This window comes from Ornithorhynchus anatinus, chromosome 17 (assembly GCF_004115215.2).
Source record: "Ornithorhynchus anatinus isolate Pmale09 chromosome 17, mOrnAna1.pri.v4, whole genome shotgun sequence".
Taxonomy (NCBI): domain Eukaryota; kingdom Metazoa; phylum Chordata; class Mammalia; order Monotremata; family Ornithorhynchidae; genus Ornithorhynchus; species Ornithorhynchus anatinus.
The window spans coordinates 1,667,626-1,688,877 of record NC_041744.1 but is presented as its reverse complement, the minus strand read 5'-3'; the positions used below and the strand labels follow the sequence as shown (position 1 = coordinate 1,688,877).

General features: G+C 58.5%; 1 protein-coding gene across 5 annotated transcripts in view; it reads right to left on the bottom strand.

Annotated features, from left to right (window-relative positions):
• CUX1 (cut like homeobox 1) overlaps window positions 1–17,497 on the bottom strand; it is a 204,190-nt gene extending 186,693 nt beyond the window's left edge. For 4 of the 5 annotated variants that reach the window (XM_029082234.2, XM_039914459.1, XM_029082236.2 and 1 more), the window contains exon 1: window positions 17,332–17,497. In XM_029082234.2, the coding sequence (XP_028938067.1) occupies window positions 17,332–17,394 (63 nt within the window). In that variant the 5' untranslated portion in view covers window positions 17,395–17,497. Of the gene's footprint in view, window positions 1–13,618; window positions 13,738–17,331 lie in introns of those variants that run through there. The other variant, XM_039914460.1, reaches the window with a different exon arrangement.
• Window positions 17,498–21,252: the final 3,755 nt, after the last annotated feature.

The window sequence follows — 21,252 nt, the reverse complement described above, 5'->3', positions numbered from 1 at the left end:
GGAAGCCCCATGGGGGACAAGGACTGTGCCCAACCCCATTTGCTTGTAACCACCCCAGCTCTTAGTCAAGGGCTTGCCACACAGTAAAAACGTCACAGTTAGCGCAGTTATTATTATTATTAATCCATGGTATTTCCCGAGCGCTGTCGGCGAAGGGCCAGGGTCCCTGCACTTGGGGAGCCTCCAGCCTAGCAGAAGTAGAGCAGAGAGGGGCACGAAAGGGGAGAAAGCTTAAGAAAAGCACGCGGAAGCCTCCATCCTGGCCGCCCCACCGCTAGACTGTAAGCCCGCCGTGGGCCGGGATTGTCTCTCTCTACTGCCGTACTGTTCTTTCCGAGCACTCGGTACAGAGCTCTGCACATAAGCGCTCAATAAATACGATCGAATGAATGAATAAGCAAAGGTGCCCTGCACGACTATCACTGGTCCTCGCTAATAATAATAACGTTGGTACGCGTTAAGCGCTTACTATGTGCAGGGCACTGTTCTAAGCGCCGGGGTAGATACGGGGTCATCAGGTTGTCCCACGTGGGGCTCACAGTCTTAATCCCCATTTGCCAGATGAGGTCACTGAGGCACAGAGGAGTGACTTGCCCAGAGTCACCCAGCTGACAAGTGGCGGAGCCGGGATTCGAACCCGTGCCTCTGACTCCCAAGCCCGGGTTCCTTCCGCTGAGCCACGCTGCTTCGCGTATTTACTGAGCGCTTACTGGATGCAGAGCACTGTGCGCGGAGCAATATAACGGACTCATTCCCTGCCCGCAACAAGCTTACGGTCTAGTGAGGGACGCAGCCATTAATAAAAATAAATAATCTACAGATATATGTATATACGTGCTACGGCGCTGGGGGGAGGTGAATGAATGAAGGGTACAAGTCAGGGCGACACAGAAGGGAGGGGGAGAAGAGGACAAGGGGGCTTAGGAGGTGCTCAGTCCTTAGAGAAGCAGCGTGGCTCAGTGGAAAGAGCCCGGGCTTGGGAGCCGGGGGTCATGGGTTCGAATCCCGGCTCCGCCACTTGTCAGCTGGGTGACTGTGGGCAAGTCACTTCACTTCTCTGGGCCTCAGTTCCCTCATCTGTCAAATGGGGATGAAGACTGTGAGCCCCATGAGGGACAACCTGATTACCCTGTACTTACCCCAGCGCTTAGAACAGTGCTCGGCACATAGTAAACGCTTAACAAATACCAACCTTATACGACGGATGGGCGGATGGATGGATGGAAGGATGGATGGATGGATGGAGGAAAGGAATCTTCCGGAAGAGTTTGAGGGAGCCAGATGGCGACCCTCCACCCACTGGTGCTCAGTCAACTTCCCATGGGCCTGTGGCGGGGCCTGGTCCCTTCCACAAGCCGGCCCGAGTGGAAGCTCCTTACGGGCAGGCGACAGATCTAATGCTTGCACCGTAGGGGCCCAAGTGCTCAGTGCGAGTGTACCGCACCCGCTGGTGATTTAATCGCTCTTTCTGAAATTCTACCGCACTAGATTTTGCTAAATCGGTAAAGGAGGTACAGAAGGAAGTCGAACACAAACTGCTTGGACCCACCCCAGCGCTCAGCACAGTGCCTGGCACATCGTGAGTGCTTAACGAATACCGTAATCGTTATTATTATACGGGAAGCAGCCTGGCGCAGCGGACAGGGCCCGGGGGTCGCAAGGTCGTGCGCACTAATCCCGGCTCTGCCGCCTGTCCTGCTGGGTGACCCTGGGCAAGGGACCTCACTTCTCTGGGCCTCGGTTTCCTCATCTGCAAACTGAGGATTAAGAACGTGAGCCCCATGTGAGACAGGGACCGTGTCCAACCCGATTTGCCTGCATCCACCCCAGCGCTTGGTAAAGCGCCTGGTACTCGGTCTGTGCTCCACAAATAGCGGAATTATTGTTATTATTACCACGGCATCGAAGCGCTGGACATGGCTGGGGTTTTCGGGGGGAGTCTGAGAGGGAGAGACCCGGGTGAGTGGAGACGGTAGGGGCTGGGGCGGGGTGGGCTACCGGGACACCATCTTTCCCGGTGACTCTGGACCCCGGGGCTCCCCCGGAGCCGAGAAGGCCCAGGTCGTCGTCTCTCCGGGTCTCCCCAAGGGAAAAGTGTCTTCTGCCCAAGAGAAACAGAGGTTCTTCTGTACTTCAAGATGACATCATGTGGCTCCTAACACCAGCTAGCTCCTAGCCCATTGGGGTTATTTCATTTCCCTTCTTTGATCTCACCCCTTGAATTTCTGGCTTAATTTGAGGTTGCAGCCTAGGCTTCGGCCTTTTCTTTTCTTTGGGTTTATACACAAAATAAAAGACGACCGTCAAAGTATAGGGGTAGGGAGGCGAGGACGTCCGCAGGACGCATGAAAAACCCATTAATTTCATCCATAAAGCAGAAGCGGTACCGGTCATATAACGAGAGCTTAAAGAATTCCAGAAAAGGCTTGTGATGACAAGTCCGTTTCTACCCAGGGATAATCACAGGGCCGGGCATTAAAATGGTGCCTTTGTCTCCTCTCACTCTGGAGGTGCTCGTTCTTTTTCGCTCTATTTCTCCCCCCGCCCCGCTTCCCTCCCTCTCTCTCCCTGCCGAGGCCATGCCTGTCATGCGCCAAGGTTTCACCTGTATACGAAGAACACGCCGCCCCGGTTTGCGGAGAGAGGGGCCGGGCGGTTTCCGGGCAGTCGGGTCTTGCCCCGGCCTGGGTCCCAATCGAGCTCAGGCCCTCCCACTTGCCCGGCGGGCAACCCGTCTGGCCTGGCCAGGTCTGCCCTGCCTCTCTCCCCGGGGCCCGGCGCCCCCGACTCGCCCCGGAGGAGCCCAAGGGCTCACGCCGGGAAGCGGGGAGAGTGGCCAATGCCGGCGTGAGGCCCCGACGAGGGTCGGGGGGCGGCCGGGGAGAAGGCGGCGATGGGCAGAGGAAGGAGAGAAGCAGCGGGGCCTATCGGATAAAGCCGGGGCGGCAGAGGACCTGGGTTCTAATCCCGGCTCTGCCGGCTACCTGTGTGACCCTGGGCAAGGCACTTGACTTCTCAGCGCCTCGGTTACCTCATCTGTAAAATGGGGATTAAGAACGTGAGCCCCATTGAGGGCAGAGATTGTGCCCAACCTGATTATCTTGACTTTACCCCCGCGCTTACTACAGCGCCTAGCGCACGGTAAGTGCTTCCAGCGCTTAGAACGGTGCTTCGCGCATAGTGAGCGCTTAACAAATGCCATGATCATTATTAGCACACACATTACGGAAAACAAAATCCAACAGGTAATGGGGGGCAAGAGGGTGGAAGGAAGCAGGAGACAGGAGACACCGCGTGGCCTAGAGGAAAGAACCCGGGCCTGGAGTCAGAGGACCCGGGTTCTAATCCCGGCTCCACGACGTGCCTCCTAGGTGACCTTGGGTAAGTTACTTCCCTGGGCCTTAGTTTCCTCATCTGTGAGATGGGAATGCGATACCCGTTCTCCTCCTACTTAAGCTGTGGGACAGAGACCGTGCCCCACTGGGTGACTTTTCATCTACCCCAGTCCTTAGTACAATGCTTGCAGTAGAGCACGCACCGAAATATCATTCATTCAATAGTATTTACTGAGCGCTTACTCTGTGCAGAGCACTGTACTAAGCGCTTGGAATCAACAAGTCGGCAACAGATAGAGACGGTCCCTGCCGTTTGACGGCCTTACGGTCTAATCGGGGGGGACGGACGGGAACTATCTTGAAATGTCGCAATTACCCCTCTTTCAAAAGGGGTCAGGAACGTCCACTGGGCGCAAAGCCCTGTACCAAGCGTTTGGAAAGAACAATACCAGCAAGGGACTCGTTCTGCCACCGGGAGCCTCCACTTCAACAGGGGAGACGGACGGAAAAGTATTTACAAACGGAATGATGAGAATAAATAATTGAACGTACAACTGAATAAACACAAATACAAGGGAGGGGTGGGGGGAGACTGAGGGCCGGGTGGCCCCACCCCGTTCCGGGGTTCAGAGCTGTGGGCTACGGTCAAGTCTGCTAGCGTGTGTGTGAGAAAGAGAGAGAAAGGGACGCATGTGTCTCTCTGCAGGATTTCACCATATCCAATAACCTCGGCTAGCACTCATCATCCCCTATGTCTACCCCAGCGCTTAGAACAGTGCTCGGCACATAGTAAGCGCTTAACAAATACCAACATTATTATTACATTATTATCAACCCCTCTGGACTGTAACCTCGTTGTGGGCAGGGGATGTGTCTGTTTGTTGTTGAACTGTACTTCCCAAGCACTCAGTACAGTGCTCCGTACGCGGTGAGCGCTCAATAAATACGACCGAATGAATAAATGAATGCTGGGGGGATGCTTGAAAAATAAATGCTCTGTTCTCAAGTTTGCTCGGCTTCTTCCTCCCGGACCTCGTCCCCGAGTCAGTCCGTTCGAATGACTCCGCAAGGGAAAGGCTCTGCGGACCCCAAGGCCGGAGGCTTCGCCGACCCCAAAGCCCGAGGCTTCTTCCCCTTGGACCGGGTTACGGGCAGAGCCGGGGGGCTTGTCCAGCCAAGCGGCACAAACGTTTTTCACGGGAACCCTCAGCCTTTGCCGGACAAAAATCCCCAACACCCCCATCCCCACCACCAATAATAATGACGGCATTTGTTAAGCACTTATGATGTGCCAGGCGCTGTACTAAGCGCCGGGGAGGATGGATACAAGCAAATCGAACGGACACAGTCCCTGTCCCACGTGGGGCCCGCTGTCTCAAATCCCCATTATACAGATGAGGTAACGGAGGCCCAGAGAAGTGCAGTGCCTTGCCCAAGGTCACACAGCAGACGAGCCGGGATTAGAACCCCGTTCCGGACAGCGGGAGGCTGGGACGTCGCCCGCCCAACCAGCCTTCTGGGGCTCTAAACCACCAGCTCTCTTCTTGAATCCAGGCCTCATAACCATCTCCCATTGTGGCGATTCCCCTCTCCTTTAGAGGGGGATACCGGGCGGGGGTCCGGGGGTGAGAAAGCGATGGACCCCAGGGTCCGAGGGTCCCCGTGCTAGTGTGCGCTTCTGCCCGGCCGGTGCTTCCGGAGAAATCTGAAATCTTCTGTTCAAATCAATCGACTGTATTGACTGAGCTCACCCATTAGACCGTACGCTGGGTGCGGGCAGGGAGCGTGTCTCCCAACTCCTCCGAACTGGACTCTCCCCCAGCGCTTAGGACAGCGCTCCGCACCCGGTAAGCACTCAGTAACCGCTCACTGAAGGCTCGCGGTGTGTAGGTGTGCTGAACTAAGCGCTTGCGAGAGTGCGGCACAACAGAATTGGTAGATTCTCTTCTACAGTCTCGTCTACAGTCCCCGGTGAGAGAACGGGGGGATGGAGCCAAAAATCAGCCCACTTGCTCCCTGATAGTCAGAGCTCTCCGCCGAACCCGGCTGACATTCATTCATTCATTCAAATTTATTAAGCACTTTATTATCATTATTATTATTAAGCACTTGTGTGCACAGCACTGTACTAAGAGCTTGGGAAAGTGCCACACAACAATAAACAGCGACGTTCCCCGCCCACAACTAGTTCACAGCCTAGAGTGGGGGAGACAGACATCAACAGAGAAAAATAAAATGATATATAACCAAGGAGCACGGCGGGGCCCCGGGGAATAGTCCAAAAGCAAGTCAGATGGAATCCAAAATCCGCTTTTCTTCCCCCAAACAGAAAATAATTATGGTATTTGTTAAGCGCCTACTACGTGCCAGGCACTGTACTAAGCGCTGGGGTTGGTACAAGCAAATGAGGTTGGACACGGTCCCTGTCCCACACGGGGCTTAAAGTCTCAGTCCCCATTCTACAGACGAGGTGACTGAGGCACAGAGAAGTGAGCTGACTTGCCCAAGGCCACCCGGCAGACGGGGGACGGAACTGAGCGACGGTTCCACCGTGTCGGCACAAAAACCCGCCCTCCGCTGCTCCGTGTGAGGATCTGGGACTCGTTCGGGGCAAGGCCCGGCTGGATTTCCCGGGGCGGGACGCTCGGGGCTTCTTTTGGGGGACGAGCCGACGTTCCTCTAAGAAACCCTACCTGCCCCGAGCCCGCGCCGGCACCGAGGCCCGGACCACTTCCGGAGGGCCGCCCTCCCGGGTCGGCTTCCCCAGGCGAGCAGCTGAGAAGGCTCGACGCTCGTTGATTCGCCTTCCCGGCAAACCCCGTGGGGCAGGGCCAGCGGGCCCGGTGGTTTCAACGGGGTGGACGGCCCGGAGCAACAGCCCGCCCGGAGGGGGCACGGGTGCCACTCGGGACACGACTACACGCCGCGCGGGCAAGGAGTCCGAAGCGGCAGCCCCGAGTGCTCCTGGGCCCGCCGGGTGAGCGTCTATTTGGGTCTCGGGGTACGAGGTGAGTACGAAATACAGACACCCCCCAACCCCCCAGTGAAACTCCATCCCAGGGTGGGGGGTCGGATCGAGAGCCCCACGCCCCCCACCCTCCACTGATGCCGGCGGCGCGTTCCGGGCCCGGGGCGGCGGGCGAGGAGGAGGACGAGGAAGAGCGATGGCTTCTTCCTCCTACCCCTGGGACAGCTAATAATGTAATGAGCCTTTATTTATGTAGCACCTCGCTTCCGAGGACTTCCAAGTGTTTTACGGAGATCATCTCATTAGTCTCCCGACATCTCCGCGCCTCAACAGGGGAAGAGCTTCCACTCTGGCTGGGGCGCGATGAGTCACCTGGAGAGACAGACACAGAGAGAGAGACAGAGAAGAGAAAGCAAGCGAGCCGGGAGGCGGCCCCGCTCTCTCTCTCTCCCCCGGTCCTCGGCCGGGCCGGGCGACGCGGGCCCCGAGGCGGCGGCGGCAGGGAGGGCGGAGGCCCTGTCGGCACGAGGCGGCGCGGGCAAGTCGGGGAGCCGCTCCCCGCTCCCGGCGTTCGGGCGGCCCGAGTCTCCCGCCTCCGCCGTCTTTCCGAGCGGCGGGGGCGGGCGACGTGGGGGTCCGGTCCGAAGGCACGGAAGGGCTCGCTGTGGGTGGGAGGCGTGTGATGAGAGAGAGGGGGGGACGGGTTACAGGAGATCAGAGACCCACGGCGGAAAAGATCCTCCTCCTCCTCTTCCTCCTCCCTGGCCTCAGAAGGAACGGCGATGGGTCTCAAGCCCGGGCTAAGGGCTTGGAAAGGGAGGCCTTCCCGGGAGAAGGGAGGGGAGAACAGTGGACCTGCTTTTCCCCACTGACCGATCGGGTCAAATGGATTCCCCCCACCCCCCATCAACCAAGGCATCTACTGGGTCCTTAGTGTACGCAGAACGCTTTACCGAACACTTGGGAGGGTAAAAATAATTATTACGCTACTTATTAAGCACTTACTACAGGACAAGCACTTCACTAACCACTGGGGTAGACACAAATGACTAATAATAATTATTATTATGGTATTTGATAAGCATTTACTATGTGCCAAGCACTGGACTAAGCGCTGGGGTAGACATAAATTAACCGGATTGCACACGGTCCCTGTCCCACATGGAGCTCACGCTCTTAATCCCCATTTTACAGATGAGGTCATTGAGGCTCAGAGAAGTGAAGCGACCTGCCCAAGGTCACACAGCAGACCAGCGACAGAGTGGGATTAGAACTCAGGTCCTTCCGACTCCCAAGCCTGTGGTCCTATCACTGGGCCACACTCCTTCACCACTACAACGGAGTCGGGAGAGATGTTCCGCGCCCACAAGGAGCTTCAACTCCAGAAGGGAAGATGGATTTTAAAATATGGCTCCGCACACAAGCGTTGAGGGGCCCAAGGTGGGGTGGATACCAGTTGCTGCCCTCCCAGGCTCGCGAGGAAGCAATTCCACACACACGCCCGCCCGCCCTCCAAGATCAGATGCACTCCCGCTCCCTCAGTTCCCAAAGCTCCTGGGATTTTTCAACTTTTTACTGGCAGACCACTCTTTTCGGCAGGAGCTCCGAATCCTTCGCCACAACCCACGCTAAGTCACGGGGCTGGGATCCAGGAAGGAAGGAGGAAGAGGTTGGGGTGGTGGGGGCGGAAAGTGGGAGAGGAGCGGAGGAGGGTCCTCAGGGAGGGCCGGGGGAGTCCCCAGCAGGGTGGTGGAGCTGGGCAGCCGTGGGCCCCGAGCCTTGTTTAAGGGCAACTCTCCGCCGGCCCCCGACCCTTCTCTTTTATGCCTTCGGGGTTAACTCATCCCCCTCCCAAGTGAGAAAGCGACGGTGGAGGAAGTTCTATCCCTCAGAACACCCCCTCCCACCCCACCAACCTCTCAGCAGCCCCCCGAGTCAAACACCCGCGAAAAATCGGCCCAGAGGCGCAGCTTCCTGTGGGACCCCATTTCCCGGGCAAATCTTCAACCGCACGGAAAGAGCGGGAGCTTAGCACGATGCTCCGCCCGCAGCAAGCGCTCGATAAATACCGCCGATCCATCGACTGGCGGCGAGATGCCATCTCGGGGACCGGGGCTCCCCGTCGGGCCGGGCCCGGGCTGCCGGAGCCCCAATTCGTCAAAAAGCCCGTCTCCCTTTCCGAGCCATCTTGCACTGCGTGCCGAAAATCTCTTTTGCGAAATCACTTCTCCCTTAAATAACGAAATCAGGCCGCCGCCTCCGACACACCGAGCGGGGAGAACCCACCCCGTCGCCCTCTGTATTGCCGGAGTTCCCAGGGCCCGAAGGGACGTGGTTGGAGGGAAGACTTTAGGTGGAACCAGAGTGGGGGGCTGTGGGAAGGGGTCACTTCCAGCATTCGCCGGCTCTTCCCCAGGACCTCCGGGGTCCTCTCCTCATCGGTCACCTGCCAGCCGTTGCTAATGACCCATCCGTGACCAAGGGTGACCACGCCTCGCCCGCGGCCGGATCCCAGTCCGCAGGCCGGGCCGGAGGGGCCAAAGGTCCGGCCCCTGGGTCACGGCCAGAATCCCCACCTCCCCTCCACCACCGGCCCAGACGGGACCGATCCCCGTCTTCCCGGGCCTTCCCCTTTGAGGTTACTCCCGGCAAACGGACACCTCCTCCCTGAAGCCGGGGGGGACGGTTTGGGAAGCAGTTTCCAGGAGAGGCACTGAGTCCTCCCCCCAGGCGAGCGTGCGCCGCCCCCGTTTTGCCTCGATCCCGTTTTGCGGGGAGAGTTCTGCCACCTGGCTTCGTGAACGGGGCCTCGGCCTTTCCCAGGGAGAAACCCAAAGACGGAGCCTTGGCGGGGGGGGGGGGGGGGGGGGGGGGGGGGGGGGGAAGGGGAGAAACAGAAGGAAAACATTCTCCTCACAGTGCGGGAGGCCCCGAGCTAATTCCAGGAGGAATCTTTTTTTAATCGCCTGGTCGCTGCCGGCTCCGAAGGAGAGACGGCCGGATTTTTTTTCTCCCCGGTCGTTTGGGTCTCTTTGGCTTCCGTCCTCAACACGGTCCCGGCCCGCCAGGAGTCCCCTACCAGGTCTGCCCTCCCCTGGCGCCCCGGGCCGGGGGGCAGAGCTCCCTCGGGGTGGGGAGGCCCGTGGTTCTGCCAGCCGAAGGCTGCCGCGGAGGTGGATTTCCAGGCTCAAGGCCCGGGTTCGACCCCTCCGGCGGAGCGGGGGGGAGGACAGGTGAGGGGTTGGGGGGTGGGGGGGAGAGATCATTCCCTCAGGGGGGCAGCCGCCCGGAGACGACCCAACTGTCGGTCAATGGGGAAGGCCTTTGGAGCCAAGGTGCCTCGACCGCTCCCGCCAAAGGCGCTTTTTTCCCCGGTGTTCTTTCTGCTCCTAACTTTCCATTATTTTCGGTTACACCGAGTACACAATAAAATTTACCTGTCACAGCTCAAGTCTATAAATATTCATTACCGAGAAAGGGAAACTATGGAGTGGCTTATTAATGCACAATTCCATGACTGCTACTGCAGTTCCACAACGTATAGATTAAACTGGTTATCTAATTACTCCATTAACACACCCCCCTCCTTGTCTCTGTCTCTCTCTCTGGCTCTGTGTCTCTCTCATAATTCTCCTCGAGCTCCGACCCCACCCTCCCGTTCCTGAAATTGCAGGTCGGCGAAACTCCCCAGGTAAAATGCCGCAACCCCGCCTGACTCAGGCGAAGCCGCGGTTCCACTACTCAAAGAGCCGGAGCCAAATGAACAGCCCTAAGTCAAAAGTGGGCTTGTGTTTGGCTAGAATCGGAGTCGGAGATGGGATTCCAAGAATTCCACCTGTTTCCAATTAGATACTAGACCGGCCGGGCCCGGGTGTTTAAACTGCGCTCACTAGCTACTTACATGAGACAATTCTTCCGGGTTTTTTGTAAATTTTAAATATGTTCAAATAAGATTAAGGGTCTGGCTTAAACAATCAGAGGCAGGAAATTTTCTGTTAAAGCCAAAACGAGCCTCGAGCTACCACCCTCTTGCGGGTTTAGACACAACGGGGCGGGAGAGGGAGCCATTTTTCAACCTTAACTTGGGAGTTTGGGGTTTTGTTAGTTGAAACCAGACTTCTCGTAGGAAAAACGGAGCCGGGCGGAGAAATTCACCTTCAAAATTCTTCGGAAACAGAGTCGAGGAGAAGGAAAGAATTTCAGAGTTGGACTACGGTCTTCTTACAGCACAACTTTTAATGGCCGATTACCCGACGCTAAGACCTGTGTAAATATTGATCTATCCGATCTTTCCCAGGGTCGCTGGCGTAGCCTCCTTTGAAAACTCCTCTGGCCTCAAATTAGGCCCGACTACTCCGTCCGTGCAACTGAGAACGGGAACCTGACCTCGGTCGGGGACCCAGACCGCTTCTGAGGAGATCTCGGAGGAGCCGGGGGAGGTGTTTCTGAGCCCAGATTTTCTGAAAACACGAATCCTCTCTTTGCTCTAAAAAATCGTATCCTCGTCCCTGCCGTCTCCCATGACGGTCTTCACCACAACCCGGATGAACGTAGTTTGTCCGCTCCCATCTTGGACTCTCCACTACGATTCCCGATGCCAGCCCGGCCTCTGAGCAGAGCGGGGCGGGGGGGAAGGGACCTACAAAGGGAACCCCAAATTCCCCAGCAGTGGGGAAGAGGAGTGCTTCAAAAAAAAAAAAAAAACCAAAAAACTACACAACGCCCTAAAGGCATTCCAACCCAGCAGAAAGTATTTTTAAAGGAGCTGAGAGGTTGGTTCATGAAATGCTTTTGCGTTGGGGGAGTTGCAGCCGGGCAGTTTGTTCAAGCTTTTTTGTTTCCTCCCCCAAATTCCTCTTTTATCAGTTGCCACCCGACTCCCAGAGCGGGCCAAACTCCTGACCGGTGGGGATCTCAGCCTGTCGGGCCAGAAAACCATCCCAAGCCCCGAACGGACAGAGAGAGACAGAGCCACGGGGGGGGGGGGGGGGGAGGTAGGGGGGGAGACGGGGAGGAGGAGGGGGGACCCCAACCCCAAAGACAGAAGTGACCAGGAGAAAAAGCTGATGACGGCGGGAGAGTGAAAACATCGGAGCCTCGATTCAGCTCCCCCCGGCCTGTAGACCCGGGGGGAGTGGCCTGGACTCCCAAAAGTTTAAAGACGGGGTGACAGTATTCCCCGCGACGGCGGCATTTTACATTTAGACGGGGCTCGTTCCTTCTCCGAAGCCTGAACGGTAAATTATTGAACACCTCGCAGTAACCCCCTCAGGAAAGGGATAGAGCGAAACGCAACTAAAAAGCAGGCAGGATTAGCACACTAGGTTTTGGTGTGAAAAACTAAGTTGCTCTCTCTCTCTCTGAAAGAAAAAAAATACATATATATATGTCCATCAAGGAAGTTTTGTCCCAGGGAAGGGTCCCGAAAAGCTGAACAGAGGACAGAGGCACAGCCCTCGCCCTCTTTCCTGACCAGAAAAATGTTTACCGAAAACCTCCAGGCTTGCAGCAGCCACACCACCGGCCTTCAAGGCGAAAATGGAAAGAAGATGGGGCTAATCCTCAAAATCTCGACTCTCTTCCTCCCCGTCTTTTCAAAGGCGACCACGGTGGCCGGGGGCCAGTGGGGAGAGGCGGCTGCATCCCTTAACTGGAGGAGACTCCGGGACCTCAGGAGCCGGGAATTAAAAAAGCAGCTATTGCCATTTGCTTCGATATAATCCAGGTCAGGTAGACCAGGAGAGACAGGGTGGAAAGGACTCCGTCTCCCACGTCTCCCGGCTCCCCTTCTGATGGGAGTAAGAATCCAGCCTTTATTCCTGCACAATGTAGCAGCTATTTGGTGGGGGGCGAGGGGGGGGGCATGAAAGAAAGCAAAGAGCGGGTGCGGGTATCCAAGTAGACAAATGGAAAGGTCTAACTCGCTGCAATTCTACTTGCGGGAGTCCAGCCCAAACCGAAACCCCTTAGGCACCGAAAGGACTTCTCTGGCCAGAAGTGGAGTTGGGAAAATAAAGCGTAGGATCACGCTCGAATGCCGCCGTCCCATCCGCTCCTGCGAGGTGCGGGTTTGGGGAGGAAATTCCAGGCTTTCCAGGTTGATCCCGAGGTGCGTTTGAGAGGCCAAAGCCACCGGACCCTAGAATCAGACTGACTGGCAGGTAAAGAATTTTCTTAAAAGGCTTAAATTAAAAAAAAAAAATCTAACGCTAGGCAATCTCTGAGAGCTCATTCAAGTAAACCTTTGTCTTCCCAGTTGCCCCCAATCTCTCAACCATAACTCTTAAAAGTTTAAAGTCCCGCTGATTCCCTGGTGACTGCTGTTAATGGCTGTTTAAAAAAAAAAAAAAAAAGAAAAGAAAAAGAAAAAGAACGAAAGAAAAACAGTAACCGTGCGGTTCAGCAACAATCTCGTAATTAATTAAGTTTCTCGCACAAGAATGATCGGGCAGAGTTTGGTCAGGATGACAAAACAAGAAACATCGAGGAAGTCGGGGTGGCACATTTAGCCTGACAAGGAGAAGAAACAACAAAGATTACGGCTTACATCTAAAAACTCCACAACGGGTTTTGCAGTTTGCACGGGAATTAAATTATGGTAAAAGGAGCTATTTTTACTAAAACAGGGTAGACCAATTTATCAAAAATGCCATTTGGCTGTGTTCATTACATTCAGGAATCTAATTTACACAATAGACACTTTGGAGTAATCTATTTTAGTCAATAAATACTCAAACTCCTTTAAGTTTTAATCTTATCGGAGAGGCATCTCTCGCCGGCTCGTCCTCCCGCCCGGGTTAAGGACAAAATCTGCGGGAATTTCATCGGCGGGAGGTGCCCGCTTTCTCATTCGTCTCGGTTCCAGTAGCCCGGGCGCAAGGCAGAGCAACCAAAATTAAAGTTGTCAGACTCCGTTTAAACGACATTACGATCTAATCCGTTTCATTTTATACCGTCCAGCATCTGGATCTCATTCGCCCTACTCCCGTAGGTATCCCGGGTCACCGTGAGCATTTCTCTGGAGTTGGAGCGCGGTCGGCCAAGTCCACCTTAATCCGAAACCCTGGCGACGGCCATAAGGTGGGGAAAGCTAACTCTACGGCTCTGGCGGTCGAGGCCGGGCCGGGGAGGGGGGACGGACCGCTTCGGCCGCTCCGGCCCCCCACCCCGGACCCCCCCCCCAGGTGTCGTCCCCCTCCCCAAAGCGTCGCGGCCCCCCACGCGTCCCTCGGCCAAGTGGGCCCGCCGCGAGACCCCTCACCTCTCGCCTCCCTTTCACTCCCAGAGCCCTCCTGACCGCAACAAGCCCCCTCACCTTGAACTTCACTTCGGCTATGCAAAACATCAATGTGGCATAGTCCCGGGGTCTTTTCGGACTCCTTCCGCTCTCTACGCGCCCACATGGAGGACGAGGTCGGAAAGCTCCTCCAGGTGGGTGGGTGGGTGGGTGGGAGGGAGGAAGGGAGGGGGTAGAGGAGGGTGCTGACACCGTCGCCGAGCCTTGGCCAAGAGGGGCGCTTAACCGCTTAAAGAGGCAGGACTCAATTTCCCCGCACCAATCCCTTAGGAAGCTGGCGAGGAAAAAAAAATAAAACACATCTCCTCCGGCTGGCGGTCTCGGGAAAAGCTGGGATCCACCAATCTCGCCCCGGCCCCGGCTTCCCCAGCGGGAGCCCGGACGGGAAGCGGGTCGGTGGGGAGTCCGCTCTCCCCTCCAAGTCCCACCGGCGGCGGGTCCCAGGAAAACTGGGGGGGGGGGGGCGAGAGCGGGGGAGAGGGGGTCCTGGGGAGGCGGGAGGGCGGGGACGGACTGGAGGGAGGCGGCTCCGGCCGGGGACCGAGGGGAACTGGGGCGTCCCTTGAGTGTTGAGCCAGAAACGGCCCTTCCTTACCCAGACGGTCAAGGTGGGGAAAGAGGAAGGAAGGAAGGAAATGTCTTCTGCCCCCCTCAAGCAGACACACACACGCACACAAACACATCCTTGCTGGGAAGCCTGGGGGGAAGGTGATTAACTAGAAGCTGATCCCGGGCTGGACTCCTCCACCGAATTCCCAAACGGGCCCTGACCCTGGGAAACTTTCTCCCACCAAGCGCCCTCTCGGCACCAGCCCGGAGAGGGGCCGGATACCGGGTCGGCCCCCCGCGGCCTACCCCGGCTGGGTGGGGAGATGAACATTCAGCCGACTGCCCCCCTCGAACCGCAGAGAATCGGTCGCCCAGCCCGCACCCCCGAGCTGGAGAGACGGGAAAGGGTGACCCATCCGGCCGCCCCCCAATCCCGGGGTGGGGGAGAGAGAGAGAGAGAGAGAAGAGAATCAGTCACCCAACAATCCCTCCCGGCCTGGACGGGGGTAGCTAACCAGCCACCCAACCAGTCCCCCGACCTGGTGAGAGGAGACTCAACCACCCAACAACTGCCCCCCACCTGGTCAGAGGGTAGGTAACCAGCTGCCCAACAGTCCCCCGACCTGGTGAGAGGAGACAACGCCCAACGACAACTGCCCCCCACCCCGGACAGGGGGTAGCCGACCAGCCGCTCAACCAGACCCCCCGACCTGGTGAGAGGAAACTCAACACCCAACAACAACCGCCCCCCACCCTGGACAGAGGGCGGCTAACCGGCCGCCCAAACGGTCCCCCGACCTGGAGACTCAACCACCCGACAACTGCCCCCCATCCTGGCCAGGGGGTAGCTAACCAGCCGCCCAACCAGTCCCCCGACCTGGAGACTCAACCACCCGACAACTGCCCCTCACCCCGGACACGGGGTAGCCAGCCAGCCGGCCAACCAGTCCTCCGACCTGGTGAGAGGAGACTCAACCACCCAACAACAACTGCCCCTCACCCCGGACAGAGGGTAGGCGACCAGCCGCCCAACCAATCCCCCGACCTGGAGACTCAACCACCCGACGACAAATGTCCCCCACCCCGAACAGGGGGTAGCTAACCAGCCGCTCAACCAGTCCCCTGACCTGGTGAGAGGAGACTCAACCACCCGACAACTGCCCCTCACCCTGGACAGGGGGTAGCTAACCAGCCGCCCAGTCCCCCGACCTGGAGACTCAACCACCCGACAACTGCCCCCGACCCTGGACAGAGGGCAGCCGACCAGCCAGTCCCCAAACCTGGAGACTCAACCACCCGACAACAACTGCCCCCCACCCTGGACAGGGGGTAACCGACCGGCCGCTCAGCCAGTCCCCCGACCTGGTGAGAGGAGACTCAACCACCCAACAACCCCCCAACACACACACACACACCCTGGACAGAGAGTAGTTAAGTAGTCACCCAACCAGACCCCCAACGAGGACAGGGGGTAGTTAAGTAGTCACCCAACCAGACCCCCAACGAGGACAGGGGGTAGTTGTCACCCAACCAGACCCCCAACCAGGACAGAGGGTAGTTAAGTGGTCACCCAACCAGACCCCCAACCAGGACAGAGGGTAGTTAAGTAGTCACCCAACCAGACCCCCAACCAAGACAGAGGGTAGTTAAGCAGTCACCCAACCAGACCCCCAAAGAGGACAGGGGGAAGTTAAGGAGTCACCCGACCAGACCCCCAACGAGGACAGAGGGTAGTTAAGTGGTCACCTGACCGGTCCCCCAACGAGGAGAGGGGGTAGTTAAGTAGTCACCCGACCAGACCCCCAACGAGGACAGAGGGTAGTTAAGTAGTCCCCCAACCAGGACAGAGGAGAATTAGCCCCCCAACCATTCTGCCCCCCCCGGCCAGAGGGTCCCTAACCACCCACCCTGTCACCCCCTCGACCTGATGAGAGGACACTCCATCACCCAACAGGCCCTCCCTGGACAGGGGGTAACTAAGTAGCCCCCCAACCAGTCCCCCGGCCAGGGGGGACCCAAAGGCCCCGGCCTGGAGAGGGGGCAGATCCCCAGCCGTCCGACCGGTGCCCCCCTTAATGCGTAGAGAGGCCTGTCACTCCCCCAACGACCCCCCAGCCTGGAGGGGGGGGACGAGGGACAGATGACCAGTCCCCCCTTATTGTGCAGGGAGGCCTGTCACTCCCCCAAGGACCTCCCCCAGCCTGGACTGGGGGGCACGGGGGACAGATGACCAGTCCCCCCTTATTGTGCAGGGAGGCCTGTCACTCCCCCAACGACCCCCCAGCCTGGGGGGGGGGGACACGAGGGACAGAGGACCAGTCCCCCTTTATTGTGCAGGGAGGCCTGTCACTCCCCCAACGACCCCCCCAACCTGGACTGGGGGGCACGGGACAGAGGACCAGTCCCCCCTTATTGTGCAGGGAGGCCTGTCACTCCCCCAACGACCCCCCCAACCCGGAGGGGGGGACGAGGGACAGAGGAGCAGGGAGGGCTAACCGCCGCACCGACCGGCCCGCCATCCCACCCTGCAAATGTCCCGGTGGGGGGGGGGGGGAGTCCCGGGGAGGGGAGGGGAGGGGGAGAGATCTTTCGGGGAGGGGGTTTCGGGGGCCTCCCCTGCCCCCCGTTTCGGCGAGAGAAGGGTCCGGGGCGGGGGGTCCCCGCGAGCGGGAGCGGCCGGGCGGGGAGGGGGGACCCCCCGGCTCCCCGAAAACTTCGTCCCGGCCCCCCCCCCCCGGCGTGGGGGGCGGGGAGGAGGGGGGGCGGGGGTCCCGGCGGGGCGGGGGGGGGGGGGCGGCGGCGGCTCCCGGCGCCATCTTGGGCCGATCGATGAATTGAACAAAGAGGATCAATTTCCGATCGAGCGGGGGATCGGCGGGGGCCGGGGCGGCGGCGGGGCCCGGGGGTCCCCCCGCCGCCCCTCCCCCGCCCCGGGGCCCCCCGCCCCCCCCGCCCGGGCCCCCGCCCCCCCCCGCCCCGGGCCCGGCGGGCGTCGGGGGAGGGGCGGCCCCGGCGGGGGAGGGGAGGAGGGGGAGGGGACGGCAGGGGAGGGGAGGGGAGGGGGCGGCGGGCGGGGGGAGGGGAGCCCCGGGGGGGGGGGGGGACCCGACGCCGCGGCGGCCGCGCGCCCGCCCGCCCTCCCGCGCCCCCCCCCGGCCCCCGGGCGGCGCCGGGAGGCTGACCTGCAGCTGCTGTAAATCAAAGCGCTTCCAATATTGAAACATCGATCCCACATTGGCCGCCATCTTGAGACATATTGAGCCGGACTGGCAGGCTCCGCGCCAGGGGGGCCGGAGTTCACCAGCCCTCCGAGCCCCCGGACCGCCGCCAGGGGGCAGCACCCGCACCCGACGCGCTACCCCACCGACACGACACGACACGACAAGACAAGACACGCCCCGCCCCGACACGCCCCCTCCCCCCCCCTCCCCGATGGACGCACGGAAAACACGGACTGGATTCTCCGCCTCCTCCTCCTCCTCCCCCTCCTCCTCACCTCCTCCTCTCCATCCTCCCCTTCCTCACCACCCTCCTCACCGTCCTCCACTTCACCATCCTCCTCCTCACCATCCTCCTCTTCCTCACCACCCTTCTCACCATCCTCCACTTCACCCTCCTCCTCCTCACCCTCCTCCTCCTCCAGATCATCCTTCACCTCACCATCCTCCCCTTCCTCACCACCCTCCTCACCGTCCTCCACTTCACCATCCTCCTCTTCACCATCCTCCTCTTCCTCACCACCCTTCTCACCATCCTCCACTTCACCATCCTCCTCCTCCTCACCCTCCTCCTCCTCCACATCCTCCTCACCCTCCTCCTCCTCCAGATCATCCTTCATCTCACCATCCTCCTCTTCCTCACCACCCTCCTCACCGTCCTCCACTTCACCACCCTCCTCCTCACCACCCTCCTCCTCACCACCCTCCTCCTTCTCACCATCTTTCCCCTCACCCTCCTCCTCCTCACCACCCTCCTCCTCACCCTCCTCCTCCTCCACATCATCCTCCACCTCACCATCCTTCTCTTCCTCACCACCCTCCTCACCGTCCTCCACTTCACCACCCTCCTCCTCACCATCCTCCTCCTTCTCACCATCTTTCCCCTCACTATCCTCCTCCTCCTCACCATCCTCCTTCTCCTCACCCTCCTTCTCACCACCCTCCTCCTTCTCACCATCCTTCCCCTCACCACCCTCCTCACTGTCCTCCTCCTCGCCATCCTCCTTCTCCTCACCATCCTCCTCCTCACCATTCTCCTCCTCCTCGCCATCCTCCTCCTCCTCCTCGCCATCCTCCTTCTCCTCACCATCCTCCTCCTCGCCATCCTCCTCCTCCTCACCATCCTCCTTCTCCTCACCATCCTCCTCCTCGCCATCCTCCTCCTCCTCGCCATCCTCCTTCTCCTCACCATCCTCCTCCTCGCCGCCCGGGCCCGAAACCCCTGAGGAGGCCGAGGAGGACCTCCACCACCGACGCCCCTCATGATGCCCAGCGCCGGACGAGGGCTCCTCCTCTTCTTCCTCCTCCTCCTCCTCCTCCTCCTCCTCCTTCCTGAGCCGGGGGGCCCGGGGGTGCCCTGCGTGCCCCTGGTGTCGACGGTGCCCCCGGGCCCAAGGAGGCCAAAGCTGAGGAGGGGGCCGAGCTTCAGGCGACAAGACGAGGACCCGGCCTTCCTCCCTCTCTCCCTCCTCTGCCTCCCCTCCTTCATTCGTCCATTCGACCGCATTTATTGAGCGCTCACTGTGTGCAGAGCGCTGGGCTGAGGGCACCATCCCCCCGGTGACCACACACTCACACACATAAAATAAAGAAATGAATAAGTTGTGGTATTTGTTCAGCGCTTACTATGGGCAAAGCACTGTTCTAAGCGCTGGGGGGAGATACAAGGTGATCAGGTTGTCCCACGTGGGGCTCACAGTTTTAATCCCCGTTTGACAGGCGAGGTAACTGAGGCCCAGAGAAGTGAAGCGACTGGCCCAAGGTCACACAGCTGACTAGCGGCGGAGCCGGGATTAGAACCCGTGACCTCTGACTCCCAAGCCTGCGCTCTTTCCACTGAGCCACGCTGCTTGACACACACTCTCTCGCACACGTGCCCTCCTCCACCTCCACCCCGCCGACTTCAAAACCTTTTTGAAGGCCTAGCTCCCGCTCTAGGCCGGGAGCTCTTTGTGGGCAGGGAACATGTTTAATGTTATCCCCAGACTCTCCCAAGCTCTTTAGCACAGTAAACGCTCAATTAACGACTGAACGAATCCCCTCCAAGAAGCCTTCCCTGACTTCGCCCTCTTCTCCCCTTCTTGCCCCTCCCTTCTGCACCGCTCTTACCCTTTCATTTAACCTCCCTCCAATCCCCACAGCACCTACGTATATAAGGCTAATTATGCTATGTGTTAGGCGCTTACTATGTGTCGGGCACTCTGCTAAGCGCTGGATGCATCTGTATATATTTGTAATTTGTCTATTTATATTGATGTCTGTCTCCCCCTCTAGACTGTGAGCTCGATGTGGGCAGGCATATGTCTGTTTGTTGTTATATGGTACTCTCCCAAGTGCTTAGAACAGAGCTTTGCACACAGTAAGCGCTCAATAAATACAATTGAATGAATGAATGGATGGATTAATGAATCAACGGCGTTGTTCCCAGCCCACCCAGACGGGACATCGGAATGTACTGGGCCCGATGGGATCTCTTGGGTTTGAGGCTGGGGGTCTCTCGGGGTGCGGGTTGGGTCCCCCATCCTCTAGACCGTGAGCTCGTTGTGGGCAGGGAACGTGTCCAACAACTCGTTCCCTGCCCACAACGAGCTCACGGTCTAGAGGATGGGGGACCCAACCCGCACCCCGAGAGACCCCCAGCCTCAAACCCAAATAATAATTAGTGTCCTCGATAAGTGCTTGCTATGTGCCAAGTACTGTCCTAAACATTGGAGTAGAGACAACTTCATCAGGTCGGACACGGTCCCGGTCCCCCATGGGGCTCACACTCTTAATCCCCATTTTCCAGAGGAGGGGACTGAGGCACAGAGAGGCAAAGTGACTTGCCCAGGTCTCCCAAATCCTTCTGACTCCTAGGCCTGGGTTCTATCCACTAAGCCACGCTTCTCCCAAGTACTTAGTGCGATGCGGCACACAATGTGAGCACTTAATACAGTCGATCGATCGATCGATTGATTGATTGAGGCGGGGAAGTCTCCCGTGGATGGAGTGGGGCTATATGGGATCGTGACCAGTCTAGGAAAGAATCCAAGGGGACAGGGGAGGAGATTTCCTAGCCTTGGGGTGGTTGAGAGGACAATAATAATAATGATGATGGTGGTATTTGTTAAGCGCTTACTATGTGCAAAACACTGTTCTAAGCGCTGGGGGGGGATACAAGGTGATCAGGTTGTCCCACGTGGGGCTCACAGTTTTAATCCCCATTTTACAGATGAGGGAACTGAGGCACAGAGAAGTGAAGTGACTTGCCCACAGTCACAGAGCTGACAAGCGGCAGAGCCGGGATTTGAACCCACGACCTCTGGCTCCCAAGCCCGGCCTCTTTCCACTGCTTATAGACTCCGAATCTGGGGGCTCATTTACTACGGGGTTCACTGACAGGAAGGGGGGTGCGAGGGGCACGGGGGAAGGAAGGGGTGAAACGGGGAGGGAGGGGGAGGACGGGAAATAAAACTGCAAGCAACCCTCTAGACTGAAAGCTCGTTTTAGGCGGGGAATGTTATATTGTTCTAGCGTACTCTCCCAAGCGTTTGGTACAGTGCTCTGCACTCGGTCAGCGTTCAATAAATACCATTGATTGATAAGGGAAGAAGTGGGGCCGGGGGGAGGAAGATGGGGATAAGCCTGCAAGCACCCCTCTACACTGTAAGCTCGTTTGAGGCAGGGAATGTGTTATATGGTCACACTGCACTCTCCCAAGCGCTCAGTACAGTGCTCCGCACACAGTAAGCGCTCAGTAAATACGATTGCGTGAATGCGCCGCACAGAGCGGGCGCTCAATAACTATCTTTGATCAACTGAGGACGGAGGAAGGGGGCAGGGGAGGACAGGTGCTGAGACTGTAAGAACCCCTCAAGAAGGTGAACTCCTGGGGGGAAAGGAACG